The sequence below is a fragment of the Aythya marila genome, assembly GCF_965140915.1.
Source record: "Aythya marila genome assembly, chromosome: 1".
Taxonomy (NCBI): domain Eukaryota; kingdom Metazoa; phylum Chordata; class Aves; order Anseriformes; family Anatidae; genus Aythya; species Aythya marila.
The window spans coordinates 198,832,034-198,854,314 of NC_139042.1; the positions used below are offsets into that span (position 1 = coordinate 198,832,034).

At 37.2% G+C, this 22,281-nt stretch overlaps 1 protein-coding gene across 4 annotated transcripts in view; it reads right to left on the reverse strand.

The window, feature by feature from the left end:
- Window positions 1-22,281, reverse strand: part of SEMA3D (semaphorin 3D) — a 145,813-nt gene that overhangs the window by 15,630 nt on the left and 107,902 nt on the right. For 3 of the 4 annotated variants that reach the window (XM_082755868.1, XM_082755866.1, XM_082755867.1), the window contains exons 9-15: window positions 22,074-22,188; window positions 21,630-21,699; window positions 20,623-20,767; window positions 8,660-8,882; window positions 5,273-5,361; window positions 3,364-3,405; window positions 1,962-2,119 (exon numbers count right to left, since the gene is read on the reverse strand). In XM_082755868.1, the coding sequence (XP_082611994.1) occupies window positions 1,962-2,119; window positions 3,364-3,405; window positions 5,273-5,361; window positions 8,660-8,882; window positions 20,623-20,767; window positions 21,630-21,699; window positions 22,074-22,188 (842 nt within the window). The remainder of the gene's footprint in view (window positions 1-1,961; window positions 2,120-3,363; window positions 3,406-5,272; window positions 5,362-8,659; window positions 8,883-20,622; window positions 20,768-21,629; window positions 21,700-22,073; window positions 22,189-22,281) is intronic. The other variant, XM_082755869.1, reaches the window with a different exon arrangement.

A 22,281-nucleotide genomic window follows, 5' to 3' on the forward strand; every position in this document is an offset into this window, starting at 1 on the left:
TGGGATGGACAGTCTTGGAATTATCTGGAAACATCCTTAATGCTGTGCCATGAAAAAAATCTGAGGTTCAACAAGTCATAATAAAACTTGAGCTCAGCATCAGCCCAAGGTAATACTGACGGGTAAATCTGCCATTAAAATGAAGAGGAGAAAACTTATATTGTAGTTTGTCAGCAAAAAAATGCCAAATCTGATTATATTTCATCTGCATGTATAGAAAAAGAGCTTAAGCCAATGATCTGGTTCCACAATTAACTTTCTTTGTAACTTCTGGGTGTGTTACTTAAACTCACTGTGATTTAGTGTAATTTTAGTGTCATAGTATTAAAAAAAAAAAAAAAAAAAAAAAAAAAAAAAAACACTTTTTCCTCTGTGAATGATTGCATTTATCTCCCAAGAGTTACAAACATGTTTATGTTTTAATTTTTTGGTGGAATAATTGAAGACCTGGGGAGGAGCTCCCTTTCTCACAGTCACACTAGAGCAAGACCTCACATCTACAGAGCAATGCCTCAGCAGGAGAGTGGGTTCCCAAGGCTGAACTGTCTGCTGCGGTGAAAGCTGTAGACATGCTGGAAGCACAGGCTGCTAGATGGAAGAAAAACATCCAACTGATCTACTGGAGGATTCCCAAGGCTGGCCACCCCATCCTTTGTTTCAGAGCCACAGACTTTTGGCCTACCAACCAAACTGCACATCTGTTGAAATGCATGGACCATCAATCTCCATGCTCCAGCCCACTTCAGACTTCAGCAGGCCTCATGTGTGACTAACTTTGCAGTGAGCCTGAACACTTGCTTTTCTCCTTTCATTTACGCTTCTCTGAATTTAGTTTGCTTTGGCTTTGAGGGAAAACACATAAAGTTCCTTGACACCATGACACAATAACCTATGACTCATTAACTTCAATGCTTTGTCTAATTGCTCAGGTCCCAGCCCTGCAGCCCCTGAGGTAGAAAATTTCATTCCAGATCCTGAGCTCAGACTGCAACCTCTGACCCTGGCTACAAGAATTACTGTCAGGAAGGCTTCATGCAAAGAGCAGTGAAGGGGCTGTGGACTCCAGCTCAATCAGCCATCTGAGAGCAATGGCTAAATCAGCCAAAAATTCCAACAGGCACATCCCACGTTGAATCAACAGCTTAGGTAATGCACTGCTGGAGCCTGCAGCACACTCTTCCTCCATGCAGATCCATGCTGCAGCCCTAGCTGGTAGGTAGAGAGCTCAAATAAAGCCTCTGTCACAGTAGAAAAACTGCTCCTGCTGCAGACCAATCGCACTACTTAAATCTCTGTCTCCCTCTCATGGCTAGACCACAAATAAAATTTAGGAGAGTGGGCTACGTTATCTGAGTTAGTTAAATTGGATAGGAAAAGCTTTTTCTTTTAGATCAGGGAGTTAAATGCATTTCATTTATTGAGTTAAATGCATTTCATTGCTGACCAATCTGGGATAATAGAGTGGTAGTATCCCAGTAGTGGTAATATCATAGAATGGCTCCGGTTGGAAGGGACATTAAGGATCATGTAGTCCCAACCCCAGGATTGATAACTTTTGCTTCATAACTATGGTGATGCCCTGAACAAAAAGCAAAAGCTTATGAGGCTCTCACGTCTCTCTTCTATTGTCACAGCCTGGCCCTTGATCTGAGCATCTCATGCCTTAAAGAATTCAGTATAAAAAAGGAAAGTGATGGATTTATTATGTTAGCTGCAGTAGCTGAGTTACTGTTACACACACTTAAACAATGCCGTGATGTCTTCCCAGCTCTTCAAGCAGAAAATGTGAAACATGGCCAGAGTTTGATCAAATTTTAAGGTAAATGACATGCTATGTTAAAGTAATAAAAAAAAAAAAAAAAAAAAAAAAAGTGAAAAAGGTGACACATTCTTATTGGGAACCTCTTAAATTCTTGCAAGCAGCAAGATCTTTTACAGCACATGATATATTTTTTCCTTACCTTTTAGAAGTGGGGGCATATCTGGAACAGGAGTTTCCATCCCAGGCACAGTATGGGTCTCTGGCAAGGCAACAGTCTGCACAAGCCTTCCCATACGTGTGACATCTGTGCAGAGAGAGCTGAACCAATCCATCCCTGGAACCAATGTACAATTGCTGCTGCAAATCAGGCAAAGCGAATGAATTAGGATCTTTCTCCAAGTAGCCCAGTTAAAAAGTTCCCTTCCTCCGTGCCACACTTGCAGACTTTCAACCTTGTCCCAGATTTTTGAAAAAAGAAGGAGAATTCCTCCTTTACTGTAAGCTGTTTCTCAGGGCTCAGTGTGAACTGGCCATTCCCCACTAATCCCTGATGGAAAGGGGACTGCCGTCCTGGAAAGACACCAGCACTCAACACCCTTACACTGTGTCAAAAACCAAACCAAACCAAAAACAAAACAGAAGCAATCTATGGCAAGGAGGCTTTATTAACACATTTAAAAATAAGGGGCTGGATAGCCATGACGTTCATGACGTTATGAGTCTGGGAACTAGTGATGACTTTGTGTGAATAAAGCATCATCTTCTGCTTCTGATCTTCAAGTAATATGAGGATAATGTTACCCCCCCCCTCCCCCCCAGTGGGTGAGTGGATTGCTTGTTGAGACAAGGGTGGTCCAAGTGCTTGCTGTTGAGCCAGAACTGGCTCATGCAGCACTTCCAGCTGGCTTGCCACCTTTTTTGGGGGGAGATGGGACCCAGCTGTGCTGTGCGTGCCTGAACAACAAAATACCTCCTGTATTTGGTGTGTTCTGCCGGAGATGCTCTGGCCACCTCCATGGGGACGGAAGGGGTGGCTCTGGTGTCATGCTGCCTCCCGAGTCTGCACGGAGCTGCACAGGGCTCGGAGCTACCCTGAAACCCTTTCCCATAGGGGGAATGCCAACTGGGACCAGTCCCTGACAGGAAGGGACCACCCGGATTTAGACTGTGAATTAAGAGGAGGGGGGCTGGTGTGCAGTCTGTGTGTGCACAACATTCAGCACAATGAGGCCCTGAGCTCTCCTGACTACTAATGCATAAAAAATAACAATAATAATAATAATTTATTGTTAGATTGCAAAGAGCCAAGTATTTCTAATGTCCAGAAAATGAATGTGCATTGACTTCATTCACAAATCCCACAGCCATATAACTGAAGATTTGTTTCCATGAATAATTACTAGCTTGGGTACACAAATTACTGTTTGTAAGCAAATGTGAATTAGGCAGGGAAACAAGTTCAAACATGTCCCCTTCTTTCCACATCCATTTTAAGAGTTATCCATGGAAAGTTTGGCCAATAAGTAACAGGCACCACCTGAAAATTACAAACTGTTCAGTGTACCATATATCCTGCAGTAATTAAATGAGCTTGTGATTACCTGCTTCTGAGAAATCTCCATAGTCGAGATAAATGAAGGGTGCTAAAAAATAAGTTAGGAAAGTGCATTAGTTTACACATTCCCTTTTGTTAATAAAATGAGAACAGACACTAACTTACCCAAAACGTAAATTAAATTACAGATTAATTTATGTGGTTTAAACTAATATTAAAACAAAACAAAAACAAACAAAACATTACATTCTTGCTTCCAAAAATACATCCCATAATTTTTCCCTGCTACTTACAAGGTGACTGGCTTTAATTCTTAGAGTATCCTGACCTGGGGACTGGCAATGAGCCTTTGCATCAAGTTAAGTTCTTATTAAACGCTATTTGCATGGCATTTAAGGGATACAAAGGCAGATCTTCTTCACTAGGATTCATTTCACTTCTGTGAAAGACAGTGAATTTTTTGCCGGTGACTGATGTAAGAACAGGACAAAGCTCTGAGTATTATCTGTCTCTTAATAGAAGATAATTAATCTATGCCTACTGTTTAATGTTAATATGGTTCTAGAAAATAAGAGATGTTTTTTTCAGCCCCTCACCACCTTTAATTTTCTGGATTCAAAACCATAGAGGTAAAATAAATGTTACCAGTAAAAATGTGAAGGAATGTCTGCTGAGTAGAAAAAAAAAAATAAATAACCTTTTATTTTGTTTTGTTTTAAATATGATATGGTACATTTGCCCTTGACGTTATATTTTAAGAATGCAGCAAATTGGTGCACATGCTGAAACTCCTGATTAGTTGGCAGGCCAGTGAGTAATCTTGGTATTATCAGAGCAATATTTATAATCTGTGTCCAAGAAGGTTAGAAGAAGGCATGGAGAACTTTTAAATCAAAGTTTTATCATACATCTGACATATCAAAAAGCATTACAAAAATAATTTTTAAAGATTCTGTCCTCATGCTTGGAAAACACAGCCTCTAAGACTCAAAATCATTTCTTTAGCATGGACAGAAATTCTGGCTGAGACCTCATATAAGAGAAAGAATATACAGGGACATGATCAAAATGCCAGGGACACAGATAAACTTTAATGAAAAAGCAAAGTGAAAACCGAAGAAGAGCTATATAGGTGAAGATGAAGCAAAAGAGCTATGTAGGTGAAGGTGAAAAAGAAAAGTGATAATACAAAGAATGAAGAAGAAACTGCAAAATGGAAAAGAAATTCAGCCAGAAAAGCACATCTCTATTTTTCTACTGTAATGGAATGTGTGTGTGTAAGCTTCCTCACCAGCAATGAGGTTAATAAGAAATTATGCCTGTGCAACAGAAAGAAGGTTTTTTGTTTGTTTGTTTTTTACAAGTTCTATTTATGAATAAGTTAATGGTGTTTGCAGGGCTCTGGTGACTTTTCTTCTCAGCCAGAATAACCAAATCAAAATGGTCAAAAACACTCCAAAAGATTAAAACCCACTCCAAAAGATTAAAACACAATGATAAACAAAACCTGCTTTATTTTCTTTCAGTTCTCAGTTCCTAAGGTGTTTTATTTTAAAGAACTTCTCTATATCTGTGAATTTTTTTGGTTTGTTTGATTCGTAAATTACAATTATACAAAGAATAATCATAAAGCTGAGACAACTGGAAAAGTAGCATTAAAAATACAATAATAATAAATGATTTGTTCTCATAATAAGATTGCAGACTAGAACAAGGCAGGAAAAATAGGACTTTCTATGAGCCTGAAAAATCATGGCCTGTTTTTTTTGTTTGTTTGTTTGTTTTTTTGTTTGTTTTTCAATTAAGTCACCAGAGAATACCAAGACATTTAAAAATTTACATAGTGTCCCTCTGAAAACTCGAACTAGTTCCAACAAGCAAACAACCATACAGACAAGGCCAGTTTGGGCCTTAAAGTTCCCTGAATAATAGAAATACTGTCTGTTAATTCTTACCTTGAATATCTGCAGCTCTTCCAGGACCACCTCCTCTTTAGTCCACTTCTCCTTGGTGATGCTCACAACCTTCAGGACAGTGCCTACATCTGAAACAAACGTTTAGCAAGTAAACCCCACTGTTACATCTCAGCTACTCCATTTCTTACTTTATATCAACTTTTATATATATATATTTTAAAAAGTGATGCTGTAAACTTAAACTAGAAAATAAAATAAATAAAAAATAAACAATACGAAAAGAAAAGAAAAGAAAAGAAAAGAAAAGAAAAGAAAAGAAAAGAAAAGAAAAGAAAAGAAAAGAAAAGAAAAGAAAAGAAAAGAAAAGAAAAGAAAAGAAAAGAAAAGAAAAGAAAAGAAAAGAAAAGAAAAGAAAAGAAAAGAAAAACTGTGCACTGAAAATAAACCTAATGCATCAAGGATGTAGCCTTCAAATTGGACCTGTCCTTGGTGCCATGTAGGTATCTATCGCTACCTACATAACTCTATAAAAGATATTTGGTTTTACCATATGGCAGAGCCAATGCAATTGTAGACTGTGCTCAACAGGGGTGGTCTAGCACTGCTTCTACACAAAAACACATACATACAAATACTCATAAGCACAAACACATTCATGATCCCAGCTGGAACTTTCTGCATGTTTCCTTGAGCAGGAATTGGGACCCATCTGACCCCAAACAGACCCATTTTTTATTTATTTTTTTTTATTATTATTTTTATTTTTTAGGATTACTTTTCATCAGCACAGCTTCTTAATCAGAAGTAGGTTTCATTTTAATCTGGCAAATTACGTAATACATTTTTTTCATTTCTCTTTTTATTTTAGGGAGATTTTTACACAAAATCTCCATTCAACATAAAAAAAAAATGATTAAACATTGCAAAATTTATTTTTTTATGCTACCTTGAGATTATTTATTAATATATATATTTTTATTTTATCTGATCATTAATTTCAACTTGAATTCATCATCTGTAAAAAAAAAATAATAATAAAAAGATTGTTTCAGACCATTACACATTGTGAATCTTTACTGGCCTTGGGAGAAAAAAATGCGCAGGGAAATGGGTTGGGTGCTGTGTGGAAATTCAGTGTGGAAATGACACAGCACAGCTTAGTGCTAAGCATTATCCATCTTTTTGAAATAATGGAAAATAATACACTGTAATGGAAAGAATGAGAATTTATTTGTATTTCCAAACAAAAAGATCATATTACCAAAGTATTTCAGTTTGTCTTATATATTAGACATTTGTTTTGTTTGGACATAATTTCCAAAGCCTGTGTATGTTAAAAGACCTGCAGCATGGTTGCATGTGCCTGTCTTTCTAAATTCTACAATAACATCGTTACATACATTCAAACACAGAGTAGGTTTCTGATCTGCTGCTAAAAAAATCTCATAGGTTATTTGGTATACTTGTATTCAGTTTCTCTATGTGCTATTTGAAATTTTATATTTGTGTTTAGATTTATTTTTTTTTCCATAGGACAAGTTTAGAAGATAAAATGGAACAAAACCACATGCCTCTGGAAAAGAAAACTCATTTTTAATGAAAGCATGATAAAAAAGTATCTACATGTTATGGAGTGCCACCTAGTGACTGCATGGTACCTGTGAGCCTGGACAACTCCAAACCAAATGAATTACTCTGAAGAGTTAGCACCAGTGCTGGATAGTGACAGGTAACATGGCAATATTCTGGTTGCTGGTCTCTCAGTATAATTTTATTCCTATGACAGATTTTGTAGCAGAGGATAGAAAACATCTAAATGCAACCTCTGCAATCACTGAAAGAATATCTTGTATATTTTAGCTCTAACTCATCTTTTCTTATACATTAATTTTCTTCACTAGTATGACTAGAAAAGCAATCTCTAATGGGTACTCTCAAATCTTATGCAGCTCACAGCCTGAATTTGTTCACTTTCATTTGCCAATGACTATATTAAAGATTACTTTCAGAAAGAAACAAAGATTTTCTGTCATCATGGGTAAATTTTATTCCTAGCCTCCCCAGACAGCCAGGGAGCAAATGCCACATTAATGTTCTTTTCTATGAAAATGCACTTTTCCATTTGACACCACTGCACTGTGGTTGTACTGAGTTGTGGGGACTGTAGAGGAGTCTCACACCTTCTTTTTTGGAAGACAGAGTTGTGAAGTGGATTGAGTTGAAAGATGTAAATGAAAAGAGAGAGGCTCTCTCTGAACTTGTGTATGTGACAGTGCATCTGAGATCCTCCTGAAGGCTGAGAAAACCCACACATTTTAAAAGACGATGTTCTGTGACAATTCACACCGGTCCCCAGATCACTTCAGGGTATGCATAGTTATCAAACTGTATAGTCCAGACAAAATGCTGCACAACCCAACAACAATGGGGTAGGATTCAAACCAAGATTTAGTTTCTCCAAAGCTCATGTGAATCCTCAGATAAATCTTTTCCCCTCTGTGTACCTCAATTTCACCCTCAGTGAGATGGGGATAATGGCAATGGCCTCCTTAGTAAAGCATTCAGATCTTCTGGTGCAAAGTGCTTTATAAGAGCTATTACAACTGAGGAAACTTCAAACTGTGGATTAAGAACAAGACATTTCTGTGGAATAAGATGAGGGATTATACTTTAGAAATGTTATGAATAGGCATGATAATTTTTAGCATGCCGTGCTGTTGGGTGATCTATTCAGTGATTCTGAATTTAATTACTATGGTAAAAACAATTTTTTCCTTAAGCTATCATAAAAATGTAAATACGTACGTAATTATTGAAAAAAGACTGCAAAGCAGATTTCTTCCTTAACAAGTTAGTTTGGCCTCTCTCTGTTCAATCCTGGCCCTCTTGTTTGGAACTATTCATGTTGCAAAGTAGTATCTTTAAACGTATTTAAGTGGAATTATTGCCTTAGGCTTGATCTGAAATCTTTCTTAGCTTTTCAGTGTCATGAGGTATATTATTGAAGCACATGACACTTTTGATAACAGGAATTATCCTTGAAGTTGTTTTTTTTTCATTTTTTTCATTTTAATTGCTTATTGATGTGCTGCCAACAGGAACAGGAGCCACATAACATAAAGACAAGTCGTGAACAACACTTGGAGGGTAAGAAAGTCCAGGTACTCTGACCCTTAACTGGGTGATCACCTGGGGACCAAGCAACATTAAAATCTAAATCTCAGGAGAAATCTCTTGAGATGACAAATTCTTATAATCTTAGCATTTTTATGAAGCCCTGGCACAGAACATGTAATTCTTCCTGAAGCTGTGTGATTAGGGAAAATATGTTAGTCAATGAGTTTATTCTAGACCTGCTGGACTTTTTAAAATTGTGTTTTTAAAGGGTGGAGCATGTACAAAATGATAGTGGAAGTCCAGTCATACCTGTTCCTAGGAAAATAACATCATATTGCCCATCCTCTGCCATGACATGATCCACCACAATCTGCGTCAGCCGATAGTCCACGTTGATCCGAGTGAATACCGGTCCTCCAGTCACCGGGTAAACGGATTTGTACATCAGAGGATGGCGTTTTATAAAGCTAATGACTTCATCAGGAAAGTCTCTTGTAGATTTTATGAGTGGATCGTAGGTTTTGCTTGGACACTGAAAGAAAAAGAGAGACCAAGAAGTTGCGATGAATATTGTGAAAGAAATACCTGAAATCTGCAGGTTTTCCTGCTTATTGGGAAAAACATCCTGTCCATTTTGAAATCTCAAGGACTCTATCCAGTTCCTCAGCTACCTTGAAAACCAGAACACTTCCCTAGATGGCTAAATAGGTGTGTAAATTTAGTCAATTATTTCTTTACAGTGAAATTTTGGTCTCTGTGCTCTTGTTTTGTGTTTATATAAACACACACCAATTCAAAGAATAGCTGCTAGCACATCAGCTATATCCATTTGTAAGTCACATTTACCAGTTGGATGGTAATTTGACTTACAATTTAGAAAGCTTTGTGAAGTTTTGAAAGTGTGGAAGCACACTGGGAAGCTCTGTATTCACTTCCAGCATGTGCTCCTCCAGTTCTTCAAAGGGCAGCTTTCTTCCTTATTTCTCTACTCTCACCTCTTCTCTTTTAATTTTTATCTGTCTTCAAAAGTGATTTCCCTTCATCTTCATTTTTATTTATCCTGCATATTCTCCTTTATCTTTTAAAATCACCTAACACTTGCTAATTTGTTTCATCTCACTATTTTTTACTGCTACTCAGAATTAATAATCTTGAATTCTTGTTAGTTATGTGCCCACACCTGCACCTACCTATAGATATATGCAAGCTTTGAAGAAAAAACTCCTGTAGGTTTTTATTCTTTCTTAGTCAGAGTTTTGATAACTTAAATTAGAAGATAGAGGGGAAATTAATTGCTTTTATAAGACAGCAAGAAAAGAAAAAGACAATGTTAGAAAAGAGATGTTTGATGTTGAATCAAATGCTAATGATTAATATTTATTGCACTAACAAATCTGCAAACACAAACTACTTTGAAACTATGTATAATTTTTTAATTTTATCACCAAATGTCTCTTAAAACTGTGTCCCAAATCCTTTCTGTTTCTTCATCTAGCAGTGCTCCTAAAGAGAGTAGGAGATATACCTTAACATCCACACCACTATCACCAGTAATTAGAATACATCATTGTTATTAACATTCAAGCAGTTCACCCAAGACTGTGGTGCATTTTTAACATTTTTTTCACATCATATAGTAGAGACAGCAAAATTTAGTTATAAACAATACACAAATGTAGGAAAACACCTATTAAAATATTTAGGAACTACTTGTATATTATACTATAATAGATGCCATCAGTAGAGGTCACTTTAGAAATTTGGTCTTATAAAGAAGTCACAGATAAATCCTATATTCTATTAGAAATTGTATTTTCTATTAAAACACTTTTGAAGCCAGTCAGAAATCAGGTTGTTCAGTTATGCTTCTCATCCAAAAGAAGCATTTGGACAGCATTACTTCATTTTTCAAAAGTACTGCTTTAAACCAGAAAAGTTCTCATGGTGGGATCGGTACATCTGCAAAGAATTTCACTTCCTCATTCCCTGCCCCACTCATGGGAGTATTATCATTTGGCTATTTTACAAGACAAGGAAATCAAGTCTGGGGTGAAGGAAGAACTGAATGAGCTATTATGCAGTCTAGCTCTCCATTTCAAGGCACAGATAGCTATAAGCAGTTAAAGTTGTTACATGCTTAATAGTTTTACTGTGTGACTTTCAACAGTAAATCTAGAGTGCCCTCTGCTGTCTAATATAGGATAATCTCAAATATTTAAAATGCAGGTTCTATTTATTCAGTGATTGAAGACTTCTTTTAGTATTTCTTTCAGCAAAATCACAGAATACTTCATCTGTGCATAACAAAGGAGAGAAGAATAAAGTACAAAAAGAAAAGAGAGGGATGTAAGCAGAAATACTGTTGCCAGCTCCCTGCTCTGGTGTGATCAGAGATGGGTAGCTGCTCCTTTTATGAGGCTGAGCTTTTGCCTTGTGGGTGCAGTGAGCCAGAAGTTGGTAAGAGCCACACCAGCATGCCCCACATTTGACTAAAGTTTGATTTCTCTTGGGAATTACTCCCAGAGCTACTGTGGGAGAAGGCCGCTAACAAGTGCTTTAATCATGCTAATTTTTCTAGACTGAAATACCCTGTATATTGCCTGTAAACAGAGGCCACAACTTTTTGGTGAACTGAACATCCTACACTTCGCATTTAGTTTTCTTGTAATAAAAGATTCTCCAGATGCCAGATGATCCCTGCAGCTCATTATTTCTCAGAAGTCACTTTTCTTACTCTTCTTACTCTTCTACATAGCTGAAACTCTGTTCAGGCTGACAGCTTGTCTGCTACAGCATCCTTTTCTCCGATTTTGAACACTGTAGCCTCTTCCTCTTCAGGTCCAGACTACTGCTAATGTGAACACCCTACCCTCTGTGTGTCCCCCCGCCCCCCCCCCCCTTTGACACCTTCCCAGGATATTCTATTTACTGATGGGTTTAACTCCCACCTCTGTTAGACCCATAACCCTACCTCCTCAACCACCTTCAAGTCTCTCTCTTCCACACTTTTCCAGGTGAGCCCAGGAATATTTGCTTTCAGGTCATTTTGGTGACCCATCATCTCTCATGCTCATCTGATTTCCTTCCCATGGCTGTCCTTATCTCTTTGTCATCCTTTGCTTTAAACTTAGTCTCTAATTTGAATCTGAGAAAGCTTCTCTTTTGAAGCTGAAGACACCTAGATTTGTTACTGTGGTGATACTGATCCTGAATACTAATAAGATGAGCTGGAAACACTATTCCAGTGTTACATTGGAATGACACATTTTTATATATAAATACACATTTTTACATATGAACTGTCAATTTCTTATTTTTTAACACTAAGTAATCCCTTTATTTCCTGCCAGATGGAGCCATAACACAGGCTGTGAAGAAAGCAATGTGATGAAATGTTTTTTGTAGTGTGCTAGAAAAAAATGTTAAGATATGTAATAAAGTTGCAGTACAATCCTTCAGAACTAATTTCTACAAAAACTTTAGATTGCATTCCCACATCTCCAGCTTGACTTGTATTCTGTCTATGGTGCCAGTTAAGGTCTTGATGTTAAGATTCGTTCCAATATGTAGTGTTTGATATTATCCAAAACATTCACATTAAGAACAATACATACAGTGCCAAGAACTGAGCCTGTCCTTTCTCCATTGCTGGCGAACTGCCTTCTCACAGCCATGCAACTTCAGCCACCAGCAGCAAAGCTGTCCCCAGAGGCTCAGGACCAGCCTGGAACATTCCCTTCCTTGGGTTTCCACTGCCTGCTCTCTGCCTGGACTGTGGGATGCACACAACACACCCTGGAGCAGCAGGAGAGAGCCCAGCAGAAGTGTTGGTCTTACTGAAATGGGAGTCCAGACAGGAACAGTGCTTAGGCTCATGAATCATCTAATAACTTTTGCAAATTTCTCCACCGTCAATAAGTCTATGAATTAAGATATGATCCGTCACATACTCAGACATTTTTCTCAATATACAATTTAAAGTATGTCTGAATGAACTAACAAGATAACAAAAATTGGTCTGTATTATTGTTGTTGTCTGATAATTGCTAAAAGGACATTCCTTGCAAACCCAATTTAATACAGGTAGAAAAGAAGAAAAAGAGGAAAATCCTACCAAAAAATAAAAAAGTTATCCCTAGGGGTTTTATGCTAGCTTTTCCGTAAGAAATTCACTTTTTGAGTAGAATCTCCCTTGTTCTGCTTTCTGCTATGCTTTCAGAAATTAAAGGCTTTGCAAGGTTATATGTTTAAGGTGGGCTGATTCAAAGTTTTTTGGAATCAACAGAAAGAAACCCATGTTCTTTATCTACCTGTACATCAATTTATTCTATACAGAACCAGAAAAAAAAATAAAAATAAAATAAAAATAAAAAATTATTCTTTGCATCCCCAACCATGCAGTAATTCACTTTCCCCCTCACTGAGTACTAGAGGTTGATTTCCCTTACATGTACATTTTCTGTGGTCCATACTACCACCCACTAACTCTGAGTTACAGGTCACATCTTATGGAACTTTGCTGATTGCTCACCTATTCATAGCTCAATCTCAGAAGTCCATTTCTATTCGGAAAAAAAAAAAAAAAAAAAAAAAAAAAAAAAAAAAAAAAGGAGTAGACCCACAGATCTTAAAAATGTCCTAAATTTTTGCCAAAAATTTATCAACAGAGGAAGATGAGAGAGCAATGGCATCATTTACTAAAAATTACTAGGATAAAATGTCTACCAATATGGAACTATAAAGCTGTTGAAGTATTACCAAAGACTTAAACCCTACCATGCATAATATAAGGAAATCTTTGCCAGTTTGCAGAGCTAATTTAGTAGAAACAAGAACTAAGGGTCTGATCCAAAGATCCACTTGAGTCAATAGGAACTTTTCCAATTATTTCAGTAGACTTTGGATCTCATCCTAAGACAGCATGACCACCAGGAGCAGCTGGGCAGGTGTGACCCTGTTATGCTTGGCCAAGGGAGATATTTCCAAAGGCATCACTAACTGTGTCATGATGGATGGAACAGGGGAATGAAAAATTCATTTGGGCCACCCTTTGGCAAAGTCCTCAGGCAGCTGTTTGAAGCTGTGTCCACCCATCATTACAGAACAATTCCTGTAGGTTTGTGCTTCCTTTCATAGCAATCAATAGGCTGCACAGAGATAAAGGCTTTATGGCCAAGTAAGTAAGTGAAGCAGCATGTCACCTCTGAAAATGTGAGTTCTTATCCTGGTGTATGTCATATGTGATAATGATATCAGTGTTTTCTGTCCGGTTCACATTTATTCACATCAGCAACACCAGATGCTGTTTCAGATATGTGACATCTTCCACTGGAGACAATAAAAGATTTGCATTTATATCAAATGTCACAGGAATACACTGCCAGGGATGTTTCATGTGGTCTACATGAGAGTCTGACTCCATAAAAGTTCTTAGAGTATAATCATTATGCTATCTCATTGGCTTCTGCTTTTGCAACAGACATGGGATTCATCTCACCTGACCTAAATTATCTTGGCTGTGTTTGAGCTGCAGAAAGGAGGTGACTGTCTCTTTCCTTCTGATAGAGAAGTCTAAACAACTAGCTCAGATTAGATACTTTTCTTTTAGATAGATGAAGTCAAGAAAAATTCAATTAGTAAAATTAGTACTGCTAGATAGGAATCTTGCAGGAAACATATTCACCATGTAATTTATTCTTCAAAGTTGTTTAGGTGTTCACTGTCATAAATGGTATGTTTATCTAAATGTTCAGAAGTGAAAAGTAAAAGACAAAAACAAGCCTCCAAAACAGAAACAGAGTTAGAATTGTTAAGAGTATCTCTATTCAATCATTCTATATACTCCTATATGAACTTTTAAAGAATCAATTCAGTAGTAACTTAAAGCCTTTCCAGTGTCTTCAGTATGAGCTCACTTTGACCCTAATCAGCCTGGACCAAGTCCTAAGCCCAGGTGATCTGCAAAAATACTTACTTATTCCCTCGTCTTTTATTTGTATCCAAATGCAATCATGGATTGGTAAATTAAGGCTAATCTCTCAAATAAAAGCAAGTAGGCTTTAAGCTAGCAATACTGCACATCTCTCTCTCTCTCTTTTTTTTCTTTTTTTTTTTTTTTTCCTTTTTTCCTCTCATTTTATTAAATTTACAACTTAGTAGAGTGCTGGACGTGTAGATCTCACACAATAGTAAGATGTATGGTGTGACTGTGTTAACATTATATGGGAACCCTGGCCAAGATTTTTAAAAGCTGGTGCCAGAAGTAAGACTCCTAAACAAACATCCAATTTGCCAAAATCATAGTGCTTTACACCAGCCAGTGAAGTCAGTAAGAGCTGCTGGATCTAACACCTATTAAAACTGCGACAATTATTTGGGAATTTTGATTTAAGGTATGTAAAAAAAAAAAATCCTTTTCATTTTATTATGTATCTTTAATTCAGCAGTGCTGTTGTCTGCTGACCGTTTTAAAATAGAATGATGCTCCCTATGAACTACAAGAGTTTCAATTTCAAATGTGTCAAAAACCTCGTTTTAAAAGAGACTTGTCACATTTACCCTTAGACCCACTTAACAATGAGATTAAAACACGTAGGCTAGGTGCAAATTTGAGGACTTGATAGCAGTGACTGAAGCAGGCATCTGCTGGGGAGATCTTCTAATATCCAGGCTGGAAACTTTCATGCATTTCACAAGCAGTACTAAGCACCAGACCAGCAAGGCAGTCTCATGGGATCATCTCAAGTAGCCAGTGTGAAACATGAAAGAATGGAATACTACTTAAATCTCTCTCATTTTGGGGAATTAGATGCCTTAGCCTGGGCTTCCCTTCTGGTGGAGGTGTCCATTTGTTCTAGACACATGGACCAGAGCCATTCTGGGAGCTCCCTCCTCCTTCCTGTTTGAAAGTGTTTTCACTTTTCATGGGATAATTAGGTCTCAGCTTAGCCAAGAGTAGAAAGAATATTGCTCAGATGTTAAGCAGGAATGGAGAAGATCTGTTTTCCACTGAAAAGCTCTCTATTTTATATTACATGCAGCAAGAACTAGAGAACCAGACCCTCCCTCGGAGGGAATGTACTAACTGCAGTCAGGCGCTAGTACTGACGTTGTCCTTTTCGCTCAAGCTCTCAGTAAATTAATGTTTAACTACGTAGGAGTTAATATGGCCATATAATCAGCATTCTCCTGCTGTGCAATGTAGAGCTTTCCAAGCTCCAAATGAGTTACATTATCAGTGAACCATCAAGCAAAAAGCAGAGAAACACAAAAAATACCTACGGCTAGTCGCTTCTGTGTTAAAAAGGGATCCTCTACCCACCCAACAAACTGAATTTTATGTGCATATAAGTTTAATGAGAAATGCAGGTTCTGAGGACTGAGCCACTGAGATGTAGCACTGAGGGACTGGTATGATGCCCAGAAGAACCTTAGAAAATTGTGTACTTATATTTTAGGATATTCTGTGATTTACATGACAGCCAAGAGATGACTCTTGGGGCTTAAGCACTTAATGTGCTGGTAGGGACTCAGTAATAATCTGTTCTGGAGAAGGAACTTCAATTCTTGAGTATCCTAAATATAGTGTGGCTTCTTTTCTGTACTCTGATCAGAGCTTCACAATACATTTTACATTTGGACATGCCCCTCTGAAACTTTAATGTTTCTCTAGAGGATGAACGTACTGTGCCTGTCCATCTTGTAAAGATGTTCACAACAGCCTTGCAGCTTAAGCCTGAAAGAAGATGGGGGACAGCATATTGAGTTAGGTTCTGCTGGACACAGATACAGCCAAAATTTTAAATTAAATCAACGTCTAATCTCACTACACCCCCCCTAAATATGCACAAACACACACAAACACATGCACACACACAAAAATAGGATCCCTAACATTTTTTTTATTTTTTTATTATTAATTTTTTTAGCTATAGACTGTATTCCACTCAATGTATAAGGTTTGCTCTAATGTCTGTCTTGAACCCCTTGTATTGCTTTTCCATTTAACACACCTGTGTTGCTGTTAGCAAAGGCTGACATAAGTGAACATTAATGTGAGGTTAACAATCTGAGACCAGCTAGGTGAGTGAACTTGACTTTGTATGTGGCACTTTGCAATTTTCTGCCGACCTCAGCACACTGGAAAGGTGACTGGGTTCGCAGCCTTTTGAAAGGCTGCTATGAATTGAGAGGTGATTCATGTTGGGGAGAACATGTTGGTACGTAGGAGAAGGTGGGGGAGGCTTTCTCAGGAAAATAAACCTATAAAGTGAAACATTTCACTTAATTAAGCAGCCCCATTTACAGTGGGAAGATCAAAGGAGAGAGGAATTGGAGAAGCAAAGAATGCAGCCTATCCCATAAAAGATCAGGTAAAGAGAAAGATAAGTCTAAAAATAACAAAGGAAACCTGTGCAACCCTCAGTGTTTTATGAACACGCTTATTAAAGCAGGAAAATTAACCAGACGTGAGGACAGGAGGAGGCTTTTGCCAGACAGTATTTCTCTGTGGCTCAGCCAAGTCCCAATGGGATGGACACCACATCTCAATGAGGCTTTGCACTGTATTAGCAGAAGAAATAAAGGGATTTCACTAAAGAAAGGAAGAAAAACCAACTGAGAAAGAAAAGAAAAATTGAGGAAGATCACAGAAAGATCTGAGGGTAAAGGAACTTATTAGAAAAAAAAAAAAAAAAAAAAAAAAAAGAGAGAGAGAGAGAGAGAGAAAGAGAAAGAGAGAGAGAGAACCATAAAGAATACAGAAGCTCAGAACCATATATTGGTATTCAGATCTGGAGTGGAAAGAGGTGAGATATAACACCACAAATGGAGAAAAGCAGTGAAAAAAGTCTGTGCTGGGCTGCTTCTTGTAGCTAAGAAGTCAATTAAACTGCAATATGCTTTGCTGATCTAGAAATCTAGATACATTGTACTCAGTGTTGCTTTGAATAGCAATTAAATACCTGGGCCCTATGACATACCAGACTATGTATTAATCTGCATCTTTAAACACTGACGTTCTTCTCAAAAGCTGGTCTCGGTGCAATAGTTACAGTTATATAAATAAACCAGAACTGCTGTTTTCTTCTAATTCACAGGTAAATCTTGTTCAAAAGTCTTCTGTGATTACTAGGAGGGCATTATGAAAATTCTGGTTCAGAACACAGAACACATTTTAAAGGAAGTCCTTGATGATTTCTTTATCAAAGGATAATTTTCTGGGTGAAACCCTAAAAGACTGGAAGAAAAGTGGACTTGTTATCTGGGGGCAGCTGCAGATATGCAAGTCCAATTTTTTAGGCATCTAAAGAAGAAAAAGCAAAAGCTTTCTTGGTTTTCAAATAGCCCTTTGTACCAGGCTGCCTGCTGCTTGATTCTTCTCTCTCTCTTTTTTTTTTTTTTTTCTTTTCCTTCATCTTCCAAACTGAAATAGATTTCAAGCCTTGCTTCCATTTAATTTCCACCATTTCCACTTGCTCTTTAACACTGCTGGGAAAAATTGGAGTAGAAATGCTGCATGCTTTGCAGCATCCGATCACAAGTCAGCCTGGCCAGGGTCTTGCAGGACGCCAGAGGGCAGGCAGACCCCACTGCATCACCCTTATGATGCTCAGCATTGCCAAGGCATGATATCATGGTCATGCTGGGAGTTTATCTCCAACACAAATTGCCACAGGAAGCATTTTGTCAAAATTTCGATATCAAAGTGGTCACAGCCTCTATAGTGAACAGCTTTATTTACTTAGGAGATAAAGGCAGCTGAGCAAAAAGTTAAGTTAGGGTAAGCAGTCTCTTGCTTCTGTGTAAATGTTGAAAAGGAAGTCAATGCCTCTCGCAAAGCCAAACATCAAAGGAAATGGATTTCCTAGTACTGCCATTTTTAGACTTTGCCAATAACTTAAAATATAAGAAATATAAGATTAGGGCAGTTTTGGCTATGCTAAGCTTTATGCAACACTTAAGTACAGATTAAATTTCAAAAATGCTCTAGTAACTAAAAACTGGACAGATTATCCCTCTTTGGCTTTGTTCTGTGCATTCCAGAATCACCCCATAGTTGGCAAGAAATGGTGAAATTAATCTTTATAGAAGAACATTTCGGCATACAGACACACTGCAGCATTCTGTGGGCATGTAACATGCTGCTTCTTTTCCTTGTCTTTGAGCCCTGCACTGCCCTTCCAGATCCCACCCTAAATCTGCTCAGATCCAGAAGTTTGGCCTAGTCCACTTCAGGATGAGAGCAAGGTGTGAATCCACCTCTTATTTGGGTACTCTATTTTAAACTACCAAGCCTGAAGTATGTTGTAATCCAAGCCTATTCCAGCTCAGTAAGACTAATGATAAATAAGTATGCAGCAATATGTTTACCTTACCTACATAGTAAATATTACAGATATCTCCCTTTAGAGAACTTTCTTCAGTAAAATCCACTTCCACTTCCCTTCTCAGCTCCTGGTCAGACAAACTCCTACAGAAATCCACTGGGTACAGAGTTCCTAAGGATTTTTACCAGACCATTTTCTCACGGCTGTTATCAGGTGTTTAAAGGAAGCAGTTAGAGAGTGAAGGGGTTGCTCATGGAAAATATCCATTTACTTTAAACTTTCCAACTTTTAAAATACTTTTGAGCATGGATATTCAAATCAGTGATAAAGATCAGCATTGACATGCTTCAGCTTGACATGTTTCCTTCCTTGTGAATCCCAGCTCAACCATGTGATGGCTAATACACTCAAAAATGCAATGAGCTTATGACCCATCTATCTGTGCAGAGTGTTCATCCTTATGGGGCACTGTGAGGTTTTCAAGAGAGTTATTTTAATCTCTTTAGATACCATGGGACCAGCTATTGTTCTCACAGGCACCATTTTTGTACTTAAAACTAAACGTATCTGCACTTCTTAACCAGAGCTGCGCATGCTAAAATAATAATAATAATAAAAGAATTAAATGTAATCTTCTTTTCTGGGGGCACCATATATTCTGCATGAGAGAGAGATGTGTAATCCCTTCAGTGTCTAAATTAGGAGCTTATTTGCTCCAGCAGTGCAGATCTTATGCTGGAGCTGCCTTACTGTTTATGGAAAGCCTTCCTTCCCCACCCGCCTGCAGTTCTGAGAGGAGATAATCAGAGCACATGGCATGACCTGCTGAAGCTAAAGATGACAGGGAGCAAGGGAATGGACCAAACAGTTGGATCCACTGGATCCATTGGATGATGAAAAAAACACAAAGATACAAGAAAGGGTGTGGGAAAAAAAAAAAAAAAAAAAAAAGGTAAATAAGCAAGATAATATGGCTTGAAGCAACGGTTACACAAATGCAGATGTCAGAGAAATAGTGTAGAGACAACCAGGTGACTTCTAGGCAGGGTAGGAGCAGCAGTCCAACCTCAGTAGCTCAGTATTTGGCTAGATTTATGCAGCTCCCTAGTACTAGTTCAATGAATACCAGACCAAGATAATGTAAAGATGTCACACACATGTCCTGGATAGTATCTGTCTTATTCTTAAATCACTGCTCTTTTACAGTGATTGTAGCAAGAGTTACTCAAAGTTTTGCTGATGTTTTAAAAGTAAATGCATTTTTTAGACATACCCTTTTCCCCCCAGCTGTAACGTGGGTTCATGCTTTTCCAAATTTAATATCAAGACAGAAGTACAGAAATTCTTTACTAAATTCTTTCAACATTTTTGACTTGATGGTTACATCTCAAGTCTAACAGATTTGAATTTAGAATTTTTCAGGTATTAAACTTCACTTTTCCTCCTATTACTTGTCTTCCATCACACAAAATCTGTAACAACTAACTCTTTATTTCATTTCAAAACACAACACATGCCCAAACACACATGGTAGAATCAATGACCATATCTCAAGGAATGGGATTTTAACAAATGCAAAGTTAACAGAAATACAAGACTCCAAATAAAATACCTTATCATAATTTAATCCTCCATAAATAAATGTTTTTGGCTTTTTATAAAGTATTGGTGCCTCATAGGTGATCCTGACAAATGGAAATACAGCTGGACAGTAAGAGACCACAATAGGAGACAATCAGAAAATAAAAAGTCTGGACACAACGTTATCTCAGAGAAATGGAAAATGTATATTTATATATATAAACAGAAAAAGGGTAGGTAGAAGTCTGAGCTCTCAACAGAAGAGATAGGGTTGTGAGGATAATTTGAAACATCCTGAGTGGAAAATATAAATTGACAGTCCTTTGAGTGAAAATAGAAGTATGTAATTATGGAGACACTTACTGTACCAGGTCTAGGATATGGGATACGACCTTCATATTGCACCCATCGATGATCCACACTCTCTTTGTGAGCATAGGGGCCATTGAAAACAGCTCTGATATCTGCCATGCTGTACACACAAACTGCAGAGCCTTTGAAGACGGAGCTGCAAAAAGAAGACAGACTGATAAGCACATCTTCAGTGCACACCTCCTCCAGTGAATTAATTAATTCCACTGAGTGAGATGGGTTTTTGATCAATCCTGCACCTGAGAGTGGTGCTAAACAACAGACAATGTGGACAGGTCTGATAAGTTCAATGTTACTATCATTACAGTGTAAAGCTTTGCTCAGATGAAACCTGAACTTGTTAGCCTTTGGGATCACTTCATAGACTGTCATTTTTTTCTAGTGTTCAGCAGATTCCACATACCATTTATTAACTATTAAATTTAGAGTTTTCTACAGATAAAGGACATCCTATGTTCACTTCTGAAAGTCTGTATTTTAATGATAACACAGATGACGTGCCCGAGAATTAAAACTGCATTTACGAGATAATCAAAGAGTTAGAAATAAACATTTGTTTATTTGTTTATTTTCCTATGTATTTTTCTATAAATAAATAAATAAGAATTCACTTTCCCAAAGAACACCATCCCAGGTTGTTGAGTGGCATGTATTTCAGCTACTTCATGGGCTATGTCATTAATTGTGTTACACTCAATTCAATTCTAAATATTTTTGTGTGATTATATATTCTATGGAGCCACAGTAGTGGCTGCTTCTTAGTTAAGGAGTGTCTTGGTAATTTTTCTTTGTAATTGCACTGTGCAGTATATTACCTATCCTTATTTACACTTAACTCAAAGATTACAGAAACAAAATAATAATTTCCTTCCTGACAACATTACATAAAGCACCTCAATAAAATAAACAGCTAAGAGATTCATTAAATAATTAATCTATCCCCAATAGATTAGTCTTCTGCATTTGTTTCGAGAGGTAAACATGTTCCTAATACACACCTCGTTGTAGTGAAGACTCCATATACAAGAGGGTTTCTCTCATCTCTTGTAGAAAGCAGGAATATATCTTCTGTAATGGGAACATATTTATTTATTTTTTTTTAAATATTCATTGAACATTTCTGCATTTATCAATTATAATTTGAAGATTTGTAAAAATATAACAAATATTTATTTTTGTCTAACTTCTGCCATGTAAATTTGTACTAATATTCTGACGTTTTCCCATTTGCAGGTAGTCTGTTTTTTATATAGAATTATAATATTATTATAATAAATAATATACTTTCCAACTTGGGAACTACTTGGAAATTTAGTAAAATCAGAATTAGATGTGGTACTTTTCTAAAAAGAAAAACAAAAATGATCAACCAACAAAGAAATAAAAAAAAAAAAAAAGCAAAGCTGATGACAAAATAAGCCATCAAAGATAACTCAACTTACGCAGCTCATCAAAATGTGTGTCTGCTCCTTCAGGACCAGGTATCGAGCACACAAGCCTGGCTTTCAGAAAAGTAGTCCACTTGTTTATTAGGCTCCGTTGACCTCCCATATCATTCTAGTAAAAACAAAATGAAAAGACTAAATTACTAAAAAAAAATAAGAACAGTTCTAACACATGATATAAAAGTGCAGGACAACCTTTTTATAA